We start from the raw sequence: 19,939 nt of genomic DNA on the forward strand, positions 1-19,939 counted from the left end.
CTTGATTTTGTTTGACAGATTGAGTTCTAACCGTTCTCAAGGCTGAGCGTGGGGGAGCTCGATTTTTGGGGCAGGTCGACTAATCCCTTTTTTTTTTTGGCATATTTCGCATTTTTAAAAGTGCTGCTCTATATGTATCAAAATTCATCTATAAAAACAACTAAAAATGCTACATGGAAACAGTCTCAGATTGTTTGTCGTGTGTAGTATTAAAGATGATCTTAAGAGTGTTTCTCAACTTCTTCTATCCTTAAAAATAAATACTTTACAGATTATTTGATTTTGGAAAGAAAATGTACAGGAAACAAGTGTATATCGCCTTCACACTCGTGAAAATAGCTATCGTCAATATTATGAAATCACCGTCCTTCGTTAGCTTGAGCTCGTAAGTAGCGACTCGGCAGAACAAAAACACACGCGTGCAGCCAAGAATTAGCTCCCACCTGACATACAAAGATCTTAAAACACCTGAGGTGTAATCACTTCAACATATGTGCCATCGGTGCGTGGGAGGACCCAAATGCAGGACTCCGAGACAAAGGCAGAATGTGCAGTGAGTTTTATTGCAGAAGTGGTGCCCGCACACGGTAACACAGCGCAAACTGAACTGAACTGGCAAATGCCCGTGACGTAAACTCCCACATAAATACCCGGTTAATTAACATGCCTAGTGTAGAACAGCTGTGACGAGTGCCAGAGGTGGCACCGTCCAGAGCGGTGACCAAGCCATGCCACCTCCTGGCAGTGCTCCAGCCCCGCTCATGACAGACAGCAATTAATACCTTCCCATTAATATTAATGAACACCATGTAAAAAGTGGTCTAGCGAAGTAAAAATCAAGAATAATAATGAACTGTTGTTAAAGAGCTTCACAAAACAACGTGATACAGTGCGGAAGGGCTACAGTATATCAAAAAGAGCTTTTCCATGAAAATGAAGCCTCAGTCGGAGAGGTGGTCATATCAGAATGTTTATTATTGTGACTGGCATTTGCACTACTGCAGAACTTTATGCCGTGATTGTCGGGTGGCTTAATAAGGTAGTAAATGTTTTTTTTTTTTTGCCAACAGGTCGGCGAGCGCAGGAACAAGCTTTCAACGTTGGTGCATTTCCCGCTGACTGCCTTGGACATGGCCCCGCATGTCGTTAAGAGGAGCCAGAGTATGCGTAACCTGAATAGCGGGCCGTGGCCCACGGCCTGGCCCAAGTCCTCGGGCCAACACCGTGTACCTGCAGACATGACCCTCCCTCACGACTACCTGTACGACCTCTATGGTGTGTGCAATCATCATGGAGGAATGCACGGGGGACACTACACTGGTATGTAGCTTGCTTAATGCTAAACACAGCACCCCAAACTAGCTACTTGATGATAGCAGTTTTTTCAGAATCAACTTTATTCGGCAAGTATGGAAGAAACATACAAGGAATAGTCGTTTGTGTAAAGAGAGAATAGCAGTGGGTAGAGGACGCAACCTTGGGGTGTCCCAGTGCTAATGGTGCATGTGGTTTGAGGTGGTGTCCCCCAGCCTCACCTGCTGTGTCCTGCTCGTTAGGAAGTTGTTGAACATTGTTTGCCCCAGAAAAATACTATAAATTTTTGATCAGGGCCAGTGAGAATATCACTTTGGTATTTGTTTTATTGCAATGTACAGTAAGAGGTTCAAAGCCATCTGGCGTTCACCTTCAGACATAGAAAAGTTACTTCATGACGGTAACCTGGGGCATCAAATACAAAAAGAAAAGCTGTGGCCCTAAAGTTGAACCCTGTGGAACCCCATAAGATAGCTGAGCAGAGCGGAACTTGAAGCTACCAAGGCTTCCACACAGAATTCTGTGAGGCAGACGGGAGCTACACCAGTTCAGAGTCCTCGCACTAATTCCCACAAGGTGCTGTAACTGAGCCATTCAACTATTGTGGTCCATGTGAACAAACGCTACATTTAGGTCCGGCGTGAGCCAGGATGAGCTCATTGAGAACGCTTTCAAAAAAAAAAAAAACTGTTGCTGTGGGATGCAAACTGGAAGACCTGCCAGGACATCACGTTCATTCAGGATTGCTTTCAACTTGGGCGTGTCCAACCTTTTTCCACTGGATATTTGAAATGAAAGGTACCTTAGCAACATTCAGGAATTGGCTAGCACACTGCAACCAAGACCAGCTTTCTTAAGCAACAGTTGCCCAACAGCATCTTTCAAGCTCTGGAGCTCCACATGACAAACTGCTATTAATAAGAAAGCCAGTAGCCAAGAAGACAAGTTAAAACAGGAAATTATTTTCCAAAAGTGGAATCCATGTAATTTGTCACAATTTAATTTTAGATGTTTATCAAGAACAGCAGTTATTTGAGCACTGACATGAACCGCACTTCTTCTTCTGCTTCTTTTCTTTTCGGCTTGTCCCGTTAGGGGTCGCCACCGCGTGTCATCTTCCTCCTCTCTAACCCCAACAGTCCTCGTGTCCTTCCTCACCACATCCATCGACCGCTCTCTCGCTCTTTTGCCTGCCAGCTCCATCCTCAGCACCCTTCTACCAATCTACTCGCTGTCGCGCCTCTGCACATGTCCAAACCATCGAAGTCTGCTCTCTCGAACCTCGTCAACAAAACATCCAACTTTGGCCGTCCCTCTAATGAGCTCGTTTCTAATCCTATCCAACCTGCTCACTCCGAGCGAGAACCTCAACATCTTCATTTCCGGCACCTCCAGTTCTGCTTCCTGTCGTTTCTTCAGTGCCGTGTTGACATGAACCGGACCGTCAACTCTTAAGGACGCATCGCGGCCAAGTTTCATGATGGTTCTTCCTGACGTGCAATGAATTCAAATCCAACCGGCTCGTGGAATCGATTGCTTGAATTCAGCGGGCGCACGCGTCCTTTATTAGCCGTTTTGAAGTCTAGACGTGTGCTTATATTCTGAGGTGAATGATTTTACATAATGCGCAATTGTGTTGAAAAAGGGATATTTTGAATGTACTTTTTTTTTTTTTTTTTTTATAACTGAGAACAGCTTAACGGCACATTTCAACGAGAACGCGATCTGGCTAAATTTGTTCTTCAAAGCTTATTTCTTTCGCGACCCAGTGCCTTTATGATGGCAGAGCGTCTGCCGCACGGTTTTGAGGTCAATGCTTCGATGCAGGTCCTCCCCAGTACTCCTCTTCCTCCCATAGTCCAAAAGCAGGTTAGACGAACTGAAGACTAAATTGTCCATGGGTATGAATGTGTCTGTGGATGGGTTTCAATATTTGCCCTGGGATTAGCTGGCTGCCAGTCCGGGGTGTTGCCCGCTTCTGGTGCAAAGTCACCTCCTGCTCACCCGCGACCTTGTTGCGGACGGACAAGCGCTATCGAAAATGACTTTGCGGTGACGTCCAGGTAGCTCAAGCAGATTCGTATTCCTCACCAGCCTACTGCCGGAACTCTGTGGACGGTGTGTGGTACAGCTACGATGACAGCAGTGTGGACCTGGTCCCGGAGGAGGAAATCTGCACCAAAGGAGCCTACATTCTCTTCTACCAAAGGCGAAACGTCATTCCTCCGTGGTCGGCCAGCAGCTCCTTCAGAGGTATGCCGTCCCATTCATTACTTACCATCGTCATGCAAAATATTCAAGAGTATGAAAGAAGTCCGGTTGATGAAGTGTTTCTCAAATTTGGGACGGTGAATGAAAAATGGTTACAACAAATGAGAAAAGTATTGTAATTTCCGGCCTGTAAGCCGCAACTTTTTTCCACACGCTTTCAACCCTGCGGTTGATGCGGCTAATTTGTGCGTTTTTTTTTCTAACGGCCGCGAGGGGGCACTTGAGCAGAAAAGGTAAGAGTGAGACTGAATATATGTGCCGAGGAAGTGACTTTTACCGGTCCGGCCCTGTTAGCGCCGCGCTAGCATGTTACTGCCATGTCTCGGTGATTTTTACCAGGATGTCTTTTTTTAACTGGCCCTGTTAGCGCAGCCACGCTAGCATTAGTGTTAACGTGGTTGCGCTAGCGTTAGCATTAGCGTGGCGGCCCTAGCGTTGAACTCTACTTGAGCGGAAAAGGTAAGAGTGAGACTGAATATATGTGCCGAGGAAGTTACTTTTACCGGTCCGGCCCTGTTAGCGCAGCCACGCTAGCATTAGTGTTAACGTGGTTGCGCTAGCGTTAGCGTGGCGGCCCGAGCATTAAACTCTATGTGTACCATTTTTCTTTGTAAATATCTCGTGTTTCAATGTCAATTTCAATGTGGGCACTTGCGGCTTTTACACGGCTCCGGCCTACGTATGTACCAAATGGTATTTCCTTTACTGGGTGTGGCTTATAGCCAGGTGCGCTCTGTAGGCCGGGAATTACGGTAGTAGTTGAAACAAATGTTGAAGGTATTGATTGACAGGCTAGTTTTAGCCAATTTACGATGTGTTGCATTTGTAATCCTCCATTCACTAGACTGAGTACAAACTAGACTTTACACCTTTTTTGGGGGGGGGGGGGGGGGAGTAATGTCATTGGATGTCTAGTTAGTGTCTGCCTCACAGTTCTGAGGACCAGTTGAGCGCGAGTGGTTGTGTGTGCCATGCGATTGGCTAACAACCAGTTCAGCGTGTAGCCCGCCTTCTGCCCGAAGATAGCTGGGATAGGCTTCAGCTCTCCCGCGACCCTGGTGAGGATAAGCGGCTCAGATAATGGACGGATGAATGGAAATGAATGTAGAATGTCAGGGTTATTTTTGCAACTGGCTATAATGTATGCAAATAGAACTCAGAAATATTGCTTGAGCTGACAATATCTTAACCACTGAGCAAAAATCACCGTTGTACTATCGACGATAACAGTTTGTGAAATATTTAGTGATTCAAGAAAGAGGAAGGAAGAAAATCTGTTTACTCTCCGCTTGAGGGCAATTCGGAAATTACTCGTACGAAAACTGTTTTACACTTATGTTAGCTTTAGATACGCGCCGAAACTGATATCGGTATCTGACATTGGATGCACTGAATCAGAATCGGGATCTTTTCTGTCACGCCTGTGATGCCATTATCAGGTACGAGTACCTGCTGTTAGCGAGTACCCAAAATATAAGTACTTGTACTCAGCCTGGAAAAGAAAGTGGTTTCGGTGCATCCCAAGTTAGCGCTGTCGTCTTTGGTTGCTGTTCCAAGTTTTTTGTTTTGCAGTCGCAATTCAGTTGCAATTAAGCGCCTGCCGGGTATTAGCGGGTTCAAGCTCGAGGCTCCAGACCACAGTCCAAAAAAAAAAGCAGTGCGAGCTCCTGCCTCGGGGCTGCAGTTGGGAGTACGTCGATTTCAGGGTTAATTATCCAGTGCAACAAATGACTTGACACACTCTGCTTGTGGTTTTCCTCCACGGAGCCAACTTTGTCATCACGCTAACTATAGAAACGTGCTATCAAAAGCCTTTTTTTTTTTTTTTGTTTATGCAAGGCGGCGCGGTGGATCAGCTGGAAAGCGTTGGCCTCACAGTTCTGAGGTCCCGGGTTCAATCCCGGACCCCGCCTGTGTGGCGTTTGCATGTTCTCCCCCGTGCCTGCGTGGGTTTCCTACGCGCACTCCGGTTTCCTCCCACATCCCAAAAACATGCAACATTAATTGAACGCTCTAAATTGCCCATAGGTGTGACTGCGAGTGCGGCTGTTTGTCTCGATGTGCCCTGCGATTGGCTGGCGACCAGTTCAGGGAGTACCCTGCTTCCTGCCTGTTGTCAGCTGGGATAGGTTCCAGCGCTCCCCGCGACCCTTGTGAGGATAAGTGGCAAAAGATCATTGATGGGTGGATAAATTGCACCTAGGTGCGATTGTGAGTGCAACATTCTCTGTGTGCCCTGCGATTGGCTGGCGACCAGTTCAGGGAGTACCCTGCTTCCTGCCTGTTGTCAGCTGGGATAGGTTCCAGCGCTCCCCGCGACCCTTGTGAGGATAAGTGGCAAAAGATCATTGATGGGTGGATAAATTGCACCTAGGTGCGATTGTGAGTGCAACATTCTCTGTGTGCCCTGCAATTGGCTGGCGACCAGTTCAGGGAGTACCCTGCTTCCTGCCTGTTGACAGCTGGGATAGGCTCCAGCACTTCCTGCGACCCTTGTGAGGATAAGCGGCTAAGAAAACGGATGGACGGGTGTTTATGCGACCAAAGCAACCCATCGAAGTCATGTTTTATATCTCCATGCTGCAGATAGCAGCACTTTTCAGAAGTCCAGCTTTCGAGAAACCTTATCTGCACTGTGCCCCAGCGTGTTGTGGTTAATACAATAGTAGCATTCCGAATGTACACTTCTACGACTGTTAATTACAGTCATTATGGGTAATTTTGCGCACTGTTTTTTTTCTGTGCCAGCAGGGTGGTGTAGTGATAAACACATTGCCTCTCGGTTCTGAGCGTTGGGATTCGAGTCTTAGCTGTGGCCTTCCGAGGATGGCGTTGGCATCTTCTAACCTTGCCTGCGCAGGTTTTGTTTTCAGCGGCTACTCCAGCTTCCTGACACTTTTTAAAACATGCACAGTAAAGTCATCGAAGACTCGAAATTGTCGAAACAGTGAAGAAAAGAAGTATTTGAACACCCTGCGATATTGCAAGTTCTCCCACCTAAAAATCATGGAGGGGGCTGAAATGTTCACCGGAGGTGCATGTCCTCTGTCAGAGAAATAATCTAAAAAGAAAAATCCAGAAATCACATTGTAGGATTTTTTAACCATTTGTTTGTGTGATACAGCTGCAAATAAGTATTTGAACACCTGAGAAAACCAATGTTCATATTTGGTACAGTAGCCTTTGTTTGCAATTACAGAGGTCAAACGTTTCCTGTAGTTGTTCACCAGGTTTGCACACACTGCAGGAGTTTGGATTTTGGCCCACTCCTCCACACAGATCTTCTCTAGATCAGACAGATTTCTGGGATGTCGCTGAGAAACACGAAGTTTCAGCTCCCTCCAAAGATTTTCTATTGGGTTTAGGTCCGAAGACTGGCTAGGCCACGGTGTGGTCGTCGTGTCCCATGTGCAGAAAAACAAGATGCATGATGCTACCACCCCCATGTTTCGCAGTAGGGACGGTGTTCTTGGGATGGAACTCATCATTTGTCTTCCTCCAAACACGGTTAGTGGAATTATGACCAAAAAGTTCCATTTTGGTCTCATCTGACCACAAAACCTTCTCCCATGACAATTTTGTCCTGGTGTCTTTGGACAGATCTTTGGTCTTGGCCACGTTACGAGTTTGAGTCTTACTGATTGTGTGGGGTGGACGGGTGTCTTTATCCGACCAACCGCCTCACGTGGGTGCATCTGATTCAGGACTTGAACGTGGACCTTTAAAGGCGGACTAACAGGTCTTTGAGGGTCAGAATTGTAGCTGATGGACAGGTGTTCAAATACTTATTTGCAGCTGTATCAGACAAATAAATTGTTAAAAAAAATCATACATTGTGATTTCTTGGATTTTTCTCTTTAGATTCTCGCTCTGACAGTAGACATGCACCTACGATGAAAATTTCAGACCCCTCTATGATTTTTTTAAGTGGGAGAACTTGCAATATAGCAGGGTGTTCAAATACTTCTTTTCTTCACTGCAGTTGTTAAAGCCAGTTGACGGCGACTGGTTGTTTGGCTGTTATGTAATCGGCTGACAATCAGTCGGGTGTACCTTGCCCCTTGCCCCTTGCCCCAAATTCGGCTGGGCTGCAACTCACCCCTGACCCTCAATCAGGACCAGCGTGATGGAAAATCGATTGCTGTTCTTCAAGAAGAGGAAACAGGTGGCATCTTTTTGGAGGTGCGGCTGTAATTTGTGTCGTAAGGAAGCAGCGTTATAGATTTCAGCAGCCGGGTTTGTGCGACGATACGAACCCCGAAAATAAATAGTGGGAGCTAAATTGACGGGATGAATTCACAAGGAGGCTTTGAGGCTCCCGGATTTGAGCAGCTGTATTATTTGTGCAGAGGTAACAACCCCAAACAAAAATTGCTAAGAGCAGGGATGGACAGCATGAATTTACAATGAAGCTTTGGACTCCCACTTTGAATTCCATCTGGTTGGCTAACAATGCCAATGCTGACTCATTCCTTACAGCACAATCGGAATTCACCTTGAGGTGCAAGAAAGGCAGATATATATATATATATTTTTTTTTTAATGACGCCATGACATTTCTACTCTCCTCGTGATTTCTGCACAGAAACCTTAAAGGCGATGGAAGGACCGCAATGCACCTTTTTGCTCATAGTATGCAGTTTTTATGCTTCCGATTATTTGCAACAAATGATCGCGCATTCGAATTCAGACGAAGTAGCTTGCTGGCGATGAAGATGCCGACACAGCAGTCAGACCCATCGTGGAGGATATTCCTCGTGTATCGAAATATCGACTGGTAAACGTTTGTGAAGTTCTTGTGTGGTTTGTTAGTTAGTTACAAAGAGATAAATAGTAAAGGCTTCGATATCCTGAATGTATATACGAAGTTTTCGGTCTTGTTTCGAAATCATGTCAACGCCGTGTCTTTAGCAATTTGGTACGCTGCAACCGCGGCAACTCCTTTGCGTGGAAAATGCTCATTATTGCACCAAAACACACACAAACTGATAACATCGACTAAGTTGGTACATTTTCACAAATAAGTGATAATTAGAATAATATAATGCTGCTTTCTTTCGGCTTGTCCCGTTCGGGGTCGTCACAGTGTGTCATCTCAGATGAACGCTCATATTTGTTTGGCACAGTTTTAATTATAATAAAGTCAAATTAAAACAATCATAATCAATCATTTTTACGGGTTGGTTTTAGCTTACAATCACTGAGGGATTCTTGAAACGAATGTTTTTTTTTTTTTTTTCTTTGGCGCGAATACAAAAGTCGTTCCAAAACAGCCCATCCCAGATTTTGTGACATCAGAGGTCCGCCCACGAAATGAGTTGTTTTGCAGGCAAGAGAAACAGGGTCAAAGTTCGCGGACTTTAAGTCATAAACACTTGTATTTTTGGGTAAAATTATCAAACAGGATATGCATTTTATGGAACAGTATATTCGTCTAGATAAGATAGTTTGCGTTAGAAATTACACATTCCATGCACTTTAAGAGAATGCAGCTCGGACTGAACGGTTAATTGGACTCGTTTCTCAGCAGTTGTGTAGAACATTTCCTTTTTGTTTTGTTTCAAACTCAATTCAGTGTCAGTTTTAATATACCAGTAATGTTGCATTGTCAATTGATATCCAAAAAAAAAAAAAAAGATTTCACTTGAAAAATGTAAACACCCTCCGGCTAAGTGCTTGGGGCGCCGCCACGGCTTTGTGACCTCACTGCTTTGTAGCGATCTCACCCGGCATTTTCGTGGAGGGGGGGTCGAAAGTCCGGTATTTCAAAACGACTGAACGAGGGGGGAAACACAAAAATTGCAACACGCCTTTTCCTCTGCCGTCCCTTAAGAGTGCACGTATGGACGTCAGTTGCTATGTCTGTGTTTGAAGTAGTCCCTAGTTGTCTAGTTTCCTCCGGTGAGTTGCTAAGATACGGGTACCCCTCTCGTGCGTCAAAGCGAATCCAAGCTACGCATCCCACAAGGCTGCGTGGTGAAATCCTGGGGAGGAAAAAAAAACAAAAAAGTACTCAATTAAAATTGACGCTGGATGCAAATTGGATGCAAACATTCATTTGTAATTACAGCAGGTGGAAAAGCTTTGAGTATTCCCAAAGAATGAATACTCGGGTTATTGTGACTCTTGACCTTTTGACGTACGCAACACACAATGCTCTGCACACAATAGCAGCTACTACTGGTTACGATTCTATTTTCCAGACAATCTTTGATTTTCAATTGTATTTGCCACACATTTCTCCGAAACAACGGGGGGGGTATAATGTATTTGATTATGTATGTGATGAAGCGAATCTCGGGCTACTCTTCCACGCCCCGATGCTGGAGAGTTCAGTTAGTTCACTTCAAATTGAAGACATCACTTGGGATCGGGGTCCTCAGACTTTATTACCTCAAGATGTACTTTTCAAGCAGCCAGCCTCTCACGAACTAACTGGGGGGTGAAGATGATGCTCTCAAACCGTTTTAAGGTTCATGTTATGTTGCCTCCTATATTTAAAATACAGAATTAGCTTTTTGTGCACTGTATTGTCTGTGCTTTCATCCTGGATCAGGCTGTGCCATGGTAGAATTTTAAAAATGACACACCGTCTCATCCTGCACTTTGTACGTTGGCTTCAGACCAGACCTTTCCCACTCGGAAACGAGAAAATCTCGTCCAGTTTAACCAATTTTTTTTCAATTATTCACATACTTCGACAGTCATTGCATCTCAAAACACCCGCTTTTCTTTTTTAACCTTCTCCCTTAATATAGAAAGTAAACATAAGCAGCACGTCTAGCTCGTCTTTGCTCTTCGTTGCCCAGACTGTGTTGCTAACTAAAGCAGCGGTGGTGGACGCTGTCATTATAAAACACATTGATGGGCTGCGTAAGTACTGTAACATTTGTGATTATGAGTGTACATCTTTTAAGAGCGGGGACGGGGGTCGGGTGTAAGGTAAACTAGGAAAAAGAGAGTGTGGCGTAGAAGCGGTCGTTGTTAGAGAAAGTTCCTTGTGCTGCCTAAAAGAAAACAGTGGCTTATTCTTTTCATTTTTTACAGTACGTATGTGAATTGTGCCATCGGATGCAACAAGCAGTCATCCCTCACTCATTGAATCACATTGCAAAATGCCACAAACTGAATAGCCGGATGTTATACTTTGAATTTGCATTGAATTTTTTAGAAGGAACATTGGCTATTTGGCACGCACCCCTGACTTGGAACAAGACATGGCCGCAAACAACAACGCGTATCTTCCTTCTTCCCGCCATCCACATTTTATTTTGTTTTCAGCACGAATTGATGCCCCTGGAGAAAAGTGGAGACTTTGGAGTATAAAACTGCCCCACGCGGAGTTAAGGCAGACACATCAATATGCGTGTTTTTCAAAATCATGTTTCACGGTCTATCATCAAATCTGTCGCCACTGACAAAGCTGCTCAACTAATGGAATAAAGTCTGTTCCTAGAAATGCGCCATCACTTTGAATGATCTTTTTAAAGAGAACTACCGAACAACCATTCGTTTTTCTAAGCATTCACAAATCAAGCGTTCAAAAAACAAAGATTAGCAAGTAAAAATATCGTATTTTTTGCATACTTTAAGCCCCTCCTCAATTCCCCAAATGATGATTCAAGTGCCGAATGTTCCAGCGAGTGTTTTGCATAATGGATCGCGTCACACTTTCCTCCCCCGCCGCCCTGTTGTCGCCCCCTCAGGCTCGACGAGTTCTTCGGTGTCAGACCATTGGTTGATCCGCCTGGCAGGAGACAGCAAGCGAGGCAGCCTGGTGTCGCGCTCGTCCACCAACTGCCCGTCTTCTGTCCCCGAGTCCCCTGACTCTCCCGTTTTCCTGGAGAACTCTTCTAAAGAGGAAGGAGGTGAGAGTTCCAGGTGTCAATTAGCGGGGAGGTGTTTAGTCGAGGTGGGGGGATTTGTGTCTCCCGTTAGGTTGAGTTTCGGATCAGTGTTGAAATCTTTAACTAGGTGTGCTCTGGGACGCTCTGTGTTGCATACAGCATCACTTTCCCAACAAACTTTAAACCCCGCGGTGGACTTGTGGTGCATTGTAAATAGTTAAAGGAACATTCGAGAGTCTGTAATACCTGTCAGGGATTTGCAACCAAAATTTGAAAAGTGACGGTTTGATTTATGACTATTGAAAAAAGGAATCCTTGTGCCTTCTGGCTCTCGGAGTCACAAAAAGACCAGAATTTCGCGAGCATAAGTTTTGAGGTGAAACATACGGTACAACTAAGTCCAGTTAAAGTGGAAAGTCTGCAGTTGAAGCACATGTTTGTTTCTGTTAAAATCCATTGTGGTGGATTTTAAAGATAAGACTTGGACTGACTGTACATTCCACTGGACCACAGTTTCCACTACCGAATCGCGGCTCGCCGCTCAGCTTCCAGTCCTTCTGGCGTCTCTGAGCTCGAAAAATAACCATCCAGCGTTGTTTGTAACCAAACAATCCTGGTGGGTTTTTTTCGACATATCTGTTCAACAACTTAATAACTCATCCAGTGCTGCGAGCCCTCGTGCACAAATACGAGGACCAGATTTCCAGTTACACCCACCACTACTGCTAACAGCTCTAGGGCATAGAACTGCACCTACAACTAGCGCAAAGCCACTCGTAGCAAAAAATTTTGGCTCACACTCAAAAGAAAAAAAAAAATCGACCAAGTGACATCGTTATTAAGGGAAAACTTGTAAATTGGGGGACTTGTAATTCAAGGTACAGTGAACTGTATTTCGGCGAAGTCTTGAATTGGTGCTTGTACTGAATTATTCTCATTTCTGTCACTGTTAAGGGGTCTTTGAGAGCAGGACTTTCGTGAGGGGTCTGCAAGGGCGAAGTGTGAGCATGAGGGCACCCACCAAGACCAAGGACAAGGTACTACCGCTGCGGTGGTCGCTCGGTTCCAGAGACCGACGAAAACCCGAGCCGTCGCCTCCAGACGTTCGAGACCAAGCCCCGGTAGAGCTGGTTCAGTATTTGGAGTCCGGTCGACGGCCTCGCTGCACCAAGGATCCGATAGAGTCATTAATGAACGAACCTCGAAGCGTCAAGGAAGCCAAAGGTGGCCGAGCGGTCAGATCCTCTAGTGCAGGAAGGATCAGTTGCGTGGGTAAAGCAGGAGATGAATCCAAACAAGTGCCGGAGGGCCAGAGGAGGCCATCGGATCAAACATCCAGCTTAAGGCGCCGGAGAGAGAGCTCGCCAAGAGAGGAAGGCAGTAGTAACACTCTTTCCCGGAGAAAAGACTCCAATAGGCAGAGCTCCTCCAAAGCCAACCAGGAGGTGAAGCAACCATCCAGTTCTGGTGTTCAAAGCAGCTCCAGCACCTTCAGCATTCTCGGCGGCACTCTCAGAAGACAAAAAGACGACCGAACGGACGGGGAACGTCGTAGCGCAAACGAAGGCAGTGTGAAGACCAAGAGCCGTGAGCGACTGCTTTCTTTCCTTAAAGGGAACTTCCTGAGGAGGGACAAGGACTCCAGGAGGTCCGAGGACGTCGGCAGAAGGTCCGAGCCGTGGTTGGCTAACGGAGCGGCCGGAGGCGAGCGGAGAAAGTCTCACGGCGAAGAACTGTCAAACGGGAAAGCGGGCCGGAACCCGTTCGACATCAAGCGCTCGCAGAGCTCGTCCAGCCTCCCCACCAAGACGGAACAGAGCGCCCGTAGGACGGCGTCACTGCATCGCAACGGCACATCGGCGCCCTCGGCGCAGATCCGCAGCCCCGCCGACCCCAAGGCGTCTTACGGGAGCCTGCCGAGGCCTCGCTACAGCACCACGTCTTTGGGACGCAAAAAGAACGTTCCGGAGTCCAGCTTCTGACGAAGACGCCTTGAAGGACCTCGGTTCGTTTAAGTCAAAGCAATAGAGCACAATTATGGACTTAAACGGACCACACGGAGCTTCTACTCTTACATAATGTGACCTCTTTGGCCTACTCAAAAAGTGCCTGAGCAACTTCTATGCAGTTGAGAGAATCTGTTGTGATGCGTTTTGCGAACTGGAAGCACACCACACTGATAGCAGATCCACCTACTTAACACTTCTGTGTCTTATTATTATTATTATTATTATTATTTGAGTCCACTTCATCCAGAGTCCAGAATCGGTGGGGTTTTCGACCAGTCACGACACCCTGATTGTGTTTGATGACGCGAATGTAAAACGACTTTAATGCTGCTAATTGACCGCCGGAATTGGACTTCGACTCCTCGTTAATTCGTCAAACGCTTTCATTCTCAAGCAGTGACGACATTTCGTCGCATTCATTTTTTTTTTTTTTACCCCTTCATTTTTAACAATTGTCAGTGGGTTAATGTCTTTCTTACTCCCTAATTGTCATACTTTTTGTCCACATCATAACAATGACACTTCATGCCTTCTGTTTATTCCACCGCACTTTATGCAGTGGAACCTCCAAAAATTAATAATGGGAGTAAAAAAATGTTTCAGAGGTAAACGGTGCCAACGGCAAGCAATATTTTAAAAGACATTATGCATTCCCCCCACTGCGCACACACATTTTAAACATGTTCTTGGGTGTTTTACTAGCTCGTCTGTGTCCTGTGTTTGCTGAAATTTTCCCCTTTGAGATGACAGCGTAAGCGAGGCAGATGCTTGTCATTTTTACTCTTCGTGGGCATTATAATGTCAATTTTCCTTTACCCATTCATGGGCAGGGTGGCAATTTTTTTGCCTTATTGAGATAAAAGTCTCCTAACGGGCCACAATCAAGGAAATAACGCTTCTTTTTCGTTTATGGTTAAGTTATATGATAACTTTACTAATTTATAATCTCGTCCCGAAAATGGGACGCTGCCCGTGAGAGGGAACTTGTTTTTTTTTAGTAGATTGTCCCATAAACCAGAATCAGAATCAGATTAAAACACTTAAATATTTCGATATACTGAGGGATATAATGCTTGAAAATCATGATTTCCCAAAAATGGGACACTGCCCACGAATGGGTTAATGTGCCGAGGTACAGGCGGGACGGCGGATCATCTGGAAAGCGTTGGCCTCACAGTTCCGAGTTCGATCCCAGACTCGCCTGTATGGAGTTTGCATGTTCTCCCCGTGCCTACGTGGGTTTCCTCCGGGTGGGCACTCCGGTTTCCTCCGACATCCCACAAACATCCAACATTAACTGGACACTCTAAATTGCTCCTAGGTGTGATCGTGAGTGCGGCTGTTTGTCGCTATGCTCCCTTCGATTGGCTAGCGACCTGTTCTGGGTGGACCCGGCCTCCTGCCCGTTGACAGCTGGGATAGGCTCCGGCACTCCCCGCGACCCTTGTGAGGATAAGTGGCTAAGGAAATGGATGCATGGATTGATTGATTGATGGATGGATGGATGCCAAGGTACAAAAAAAGACAATTTCACCAATAATATAAACTCTAAAAACAATTTAGCGTAGCAAAGGCAAGCTAGAGACTGGCGAGCTAATACGGCTAATGTTAGCAAAGTAATTGCATGTCACTGAATCTTTCTTCATGCTGTGCGGAACATCTTTTAATTTTGACTAATTTGTCACATCAGAAGGTGACTCATTGCTCAAGATGGCGGATATTTTCCCCGCGATGAAAGCAAAGCATTAGTTTGTCAAACGATCGTCTCTGATGAAAAGCTCACAGAATCAATTAAGGCCTGCGGAAGCCGAGTTCCAGATCGCTCGAGTTCCCCTTCTTAGAACCGCTAATTTGACAGCTGTCTCCGGCGCACGTGTACCTCAAATGTAAAAAGATTTGCAAATAATTCCCCGTTTTTGCTCGCTCACCTTCAAACTAACGAGCGCGGCGTGGCCGTGTTTTTCCATCTGTGACTCATTGAAGTCCAACTTTTATCAACTTCCCCACCATCGACGTCACTTCGCCGGAGTGATTTATTTGCTAAATGTGTCGGGTGCCGCACGGTAGACTAGACGTGGTAAGCCCGTCCGTCTGCCTAACAGCTGTGATGTTTGGGGATTGAATCCACACCTTTGGGGACTTCATCTTCCTCCTACATTTAATACACTGACAACACTAAATTGTCCACCGGTGTGAATAATGTGGCTGTGCATACTTGTATTAGCAATGGGCTGGCAACCTGTCCTTGGTGCGCCCCCGCCTCTCGCATAAAGCCAGCCGGGTTATGCTAACTCTGACCCGCAATCCAAATGAGGACAAACACTATTAACTTCTCTTAACAGTATTGTATCATAACAGCTTTTAAATCGGCCACGAAAGCGTCTTTCTCTCTTTTTTTTTTTTTTTTTTTTAATCTTGCATGAAGCTAGTGAGGGCGAGCAGAACGCAAAATGAATAAATGGATGAATGAATGAATGAATGAATCAGTGAGAGGCAAGTGACTTTGCTTAATGATTACTGGATTGTCCTTCACTGTACTGACACCAAGTGAAAAGAAGGACAAAAACCAGCATTCAGCCTTCGAACGCAGCCTTTTTTTTCTTCTTCCGATCAACATCAGCTGAAGCACGAAAATGTCTCTAATATTTTTTGTAGGTGCCCCTACTCATCTGGCGTTCTTTATGCGAACTCTCGCATTTTATTTTTGTCTAAGTTGAAATCTGAGCACAAAGTGGATGACGTGTATTTAAGAGTGTGCAGTGGTGCCTTGAGGTGCAAATGGCGCGACATTTTTCGAGATAGGAGCGGTTGTTTGGACGATTGTTTTGCTTTGACTTGCAAGCAAAAACTTGAAAAAGTAGTTTCGTTATGTTGGGAGTGACGTCAACTCACTAAACAACAAGCAGCAGTTTGGTAGATAATAGACAAATATATATATATAAAAAAAAGGGGGGGGGGTCTTTAAATTGACTATAGAGCTTGTGCACGTGACGCCACCATTTTCACGTTGCCGGTCAAACAGAGCTGCTCGACATTGTGGGAGACGTTGAACCGGAGGAGAATATTTACAATACTTGAGACCTGTTGTCACAACAGACGAGACAGATCTTCAACGAGATCATACTCAGGAATACCAGCTGAAAAGACCAGAAAATATCGATATTTAAAAAAAAAAAAAAAACATCTGTCACAGAGAGGTGTGTGTGTCCGCAATACGCTTCCGTGTACGAATGACCAGACTCCCCGTACTTTTTTTTTTTTTTTTTTTTCAACCATAGTTAATGAATGCGAGTTTGTGTAAAACCAGGGGTCATTTATTTAGATATTAGTGTTTGTATTGAATACGAGCTGAAAAGATCGATGGATTCCGGAAAAGGTTAGCGTGTCACCGCGTTCACGAGCCGACAAAACCGTCACTCTGTGGGATTTATTCCAGATGAGAACAGATCCAGCAACAAAGTCCAGACTTTTCTACGCTTTCAAACTTTTCCGTGTAAATCTCGACAACTTACTCCAGTTGTCCAAGACGAGCGGAAGCAAATTAACAGTCCAATTTCTTATCGGCGAAAACATCAATTTCAGCATTAAATACGGGTCCTCTGTGCCCAGTTCATCAAATTTTTCCACGTACCTTCGTTTATTTTCACCTTCTAAATGTCTGACGGTATCGGACGAGACACTGGGCGTCGTGCTACAAGATGTATTTCCATGTCATCTCCAACCGACTTAGCATTGCGCAGTCCTTAGCTTGACCAGCAATATAGCAACGTAAAGAAAAGTCACGTGATTTTATGACGTAGGTGCTTAACTTGAGGTTTACAGTCAAACTAATTATAAAACAGTCAAATACATATATTTATTTTATTATTATTTATACATATGTATATATTACATTTAAAACAACCACATAACTTTGCGTTAGCTTAATGCTATCAAACAATGCAAAAAACGCTTAGCATCGAGCATCGTCAGCTTACTGAGGAGCGGGTCCATTTACATCCATCCATTTGTCTTATACTGCCCCCGGGTGGCCAAGACATGCATACCAGAAGGAACAGCCCAATGTCCACTAAAAGGAAGGAAAAAAATGTGGCAAAAACTGCTTTATTAATATTGCTATGAAGTACAATATGAAGTGCTCCCCCGCTCAAAAAAATAATAATAATACTTTTCAAACTGTTTTGTTGAATTTTGTGAGAAGGATGAAAGTGAATGAGATAAACGTGTACCTGAAGGCACCACTGAAAAAGGAACATTGAGTAGAAAGTTTTTAAGTGTTTTCATGAGATCTGGAAATTGTGTAATGCAGTACTGATGTTGGGACTTTGAATCCGGGTTCCGGCTTTCCTGTGTGGACTTTCGCGGTGCTTGGCTGAGATTTCTCCAAGTTCTCTGGCTTCCTCCCACATTCCCAAAAACATGCATTTGTTTTATTTTAGACTCAATTGCTCTTCGGTGTGAACGCTTGTTTGTCCATTCGCGCAGTGGGCTGGCAAGCAGCCCCTGGTGTACACCGCCTCTCGTCCAAAGTCAGCTGAGCTCGACCCGAATAAGGAAACGCTCGATTAGCAAAGGTGGGCTCCATTCCAAATTGGAAACTTTCCATGGAAATTATGAGTTCCTGTAAATTGGAAAAAGTATCACATTGAGAAAAAAAAATCATCCAAGCAATAGTTTTTTACGAAAAAAATGAATACAATAAAATTCCTTGTGTGTTTTTACACACTTGACCAGTAAAGCTGATTCTGATTCTGACTCTTAAGTTATGCCACCCGTAAATCAAGATGCCACTGTACCTGAATGTTTTTTTTTTAATGTGTCAGGATTATGCCAAAATATAGTTTCTCCAACTGCATAAATTCTTCGTCTCTGTTACGTTCCCAACCACCCACGCAGTGGGTGAAATCTGCAAAGTAGCGACCACTTGTTTTTTTTTTTTGGTATGACTCCTCTAATTTATCAATGTTTCCCACGTTCCTGTTATGCTTTACCATATGCTTATAAACCATTTCTAAACCCAAACACATTTTTTTTAAAACATAAGTTGATTCACAGCGGTACTGTACAGTATGTACCTTTCATTTTCTGCAATATGTTTTCATGAGGTTTTTTTTTCAATTAATTTTCTTTTTCTCTTTACAGTTTTGATGTTTTAGGCAGGGAAATGTTAATTTAACCACAAAAAAAATGACAGCATACATTCAAAACCCTGCAATATAGTGAATTATGTGTAATGTGAATATGACAATAATCACAATCCACTGAATCTGCAATTGGTGAACCGTAACATAGCGGGGGAACACCATATATACTGTATAAGATTGCAATTAAGAGACAGCCTGTAATAGTATAAATTTGTCATTCTTCTCCTGTAATTGTATTAATTTCTCATTCATCTCTGATTCCTATTGGGTCTTAATAATTCTCATGGAAAGTTTGAAAATTGGTGACATTTTGCAACTCAATTGAAGGTCTTCATTGACGTAAGTGAAACGAGCGCAGCAAAGTTCCCCGCGTCCAAGCTGCGCACTTGTTTTGTAACACAAACATTTAATTTGCAAGTTTTTTTTGTTTTTGTTTTGTTGATATTATCATGACATTTTTTGGGGTTATTCAGATTTGCTGTACTTTGTGTGGGAGAGACGCGATTCAATGTAAATGAAAGTGCGAAACTCTCGAGCCTGTACAGATCTTAGATTTGTCCTTGACTGTGTGAGGATCACATTGTTGTACTGTATAACTTTATTTTTCCACTAATATGAATTACATATATATATAGATATATATACTGCTTCTTTTTGTTCTTTTATTCTGACGGTGTGTCTGCGTCCAATAGAACGGCGTTCTGGCCAGTATGTTGCGGCCTTCGGTACAAGGCCAAAAACCCGCATTTGCAATCGGGCCGACTCCTTTGTAAAAGTTGTTGAGTTCGCCCAAAAGTCCGCTTTATATCAAATTTAACGATTTTAATTTCCTTGAGATGTTTTCAAGTGGGTGGCACTCACAGTTCTGAGGTCCCGGGTTCGATCCCGGACCCCCCTGTGTGGAGTTTGCGTGTTTTCACCGTGGCTGCGTGTTTTTTTTCCGGGTGGGCACTCCGGTTTCCTCCCACATCCCAAAAACGTGCAACATCAATCGGGCACTCTAAATTGCCCCAAGGTGTGACTGTTTGTCTCGATGTGCCCCGCGATTGGCTGGCGACCAGTTCAGGGTGTGCCCCGGCTCCTGCCCGTTGATAGCTGGGATAGGCTGCAGCACTCCCCGCGACCATCGTGAGGATAAGCGGCTAAAGAAAATGCATGGATGGATTTATTTGGATCTCCATCTCCAGTTCTACAATTCTCTCAAAAAGAGTTGGAAGATGTCTTCATTTCTGGGCAAGTATGAGAAGTGGAACGCGATTGCACTTCATAAAACTAATTGCACGTGCGCCGAGACCCTAGTGAGGATAAGCAGATGAGAAAATGGGTGGATGGATGGATGAAGTTTTCAAGTGGA

At 44.6% G+C, this 19,939-nt stretch overlaps 1 protein-coding gene across 1 annotated transcript in view; it reads left to right on the forward strand.

Moving 5' to 3' along the window:
* Positions 1 to 19,380, forward strand: part of usp43a (ubiquitin specific peptidase 43a) — a 90,419-nt gene extending 71,039 nt beyond the window's left edge. Inside the window, exons 13-16 of the mRNA XM_061829273.1 lie at positions 1,071 to 1,320; positions 3,409 to 3,567; positions 11,292 to 11,453; positions 12,387 to 19,380. Coding sequence (XP_061685257.1) covers positions 1,071 to 1,320; positions 3,409 to 3,567; positions 11,292 to 11,453; positions 12,387 to 13,414 — 1,599 coding nt within the window. The 3' untranslated portion in view covers positions 13,415 to 19,380. The remainder of the gene's footprint in view (positions 1 to 1,070; positions 1,321 to 3,408; positions 3,568 to 11,291; positions 11,454 to 12,386) is intronic.
* The last annotated feature ends 559 nt before the right edge of the window (positions 19,381 to 19,939 follow it).

Source organism: Syngnathoides biaculeatus, chromosome 9 (genome assembly GCF_019802595.1).
Source record: "Syngnathoides biaculeatus isolate LvHL_M chromosome 9, ASM1980259v1, whole genome shotgun sequence".
NCBI classification, from domain to species: Eukaryota; Metazoa; Chordata; class Actinopteri; order Syngnathiformes; family Syngnathidae; genus Syngnathoides; species Syngnathoides biaculeatus.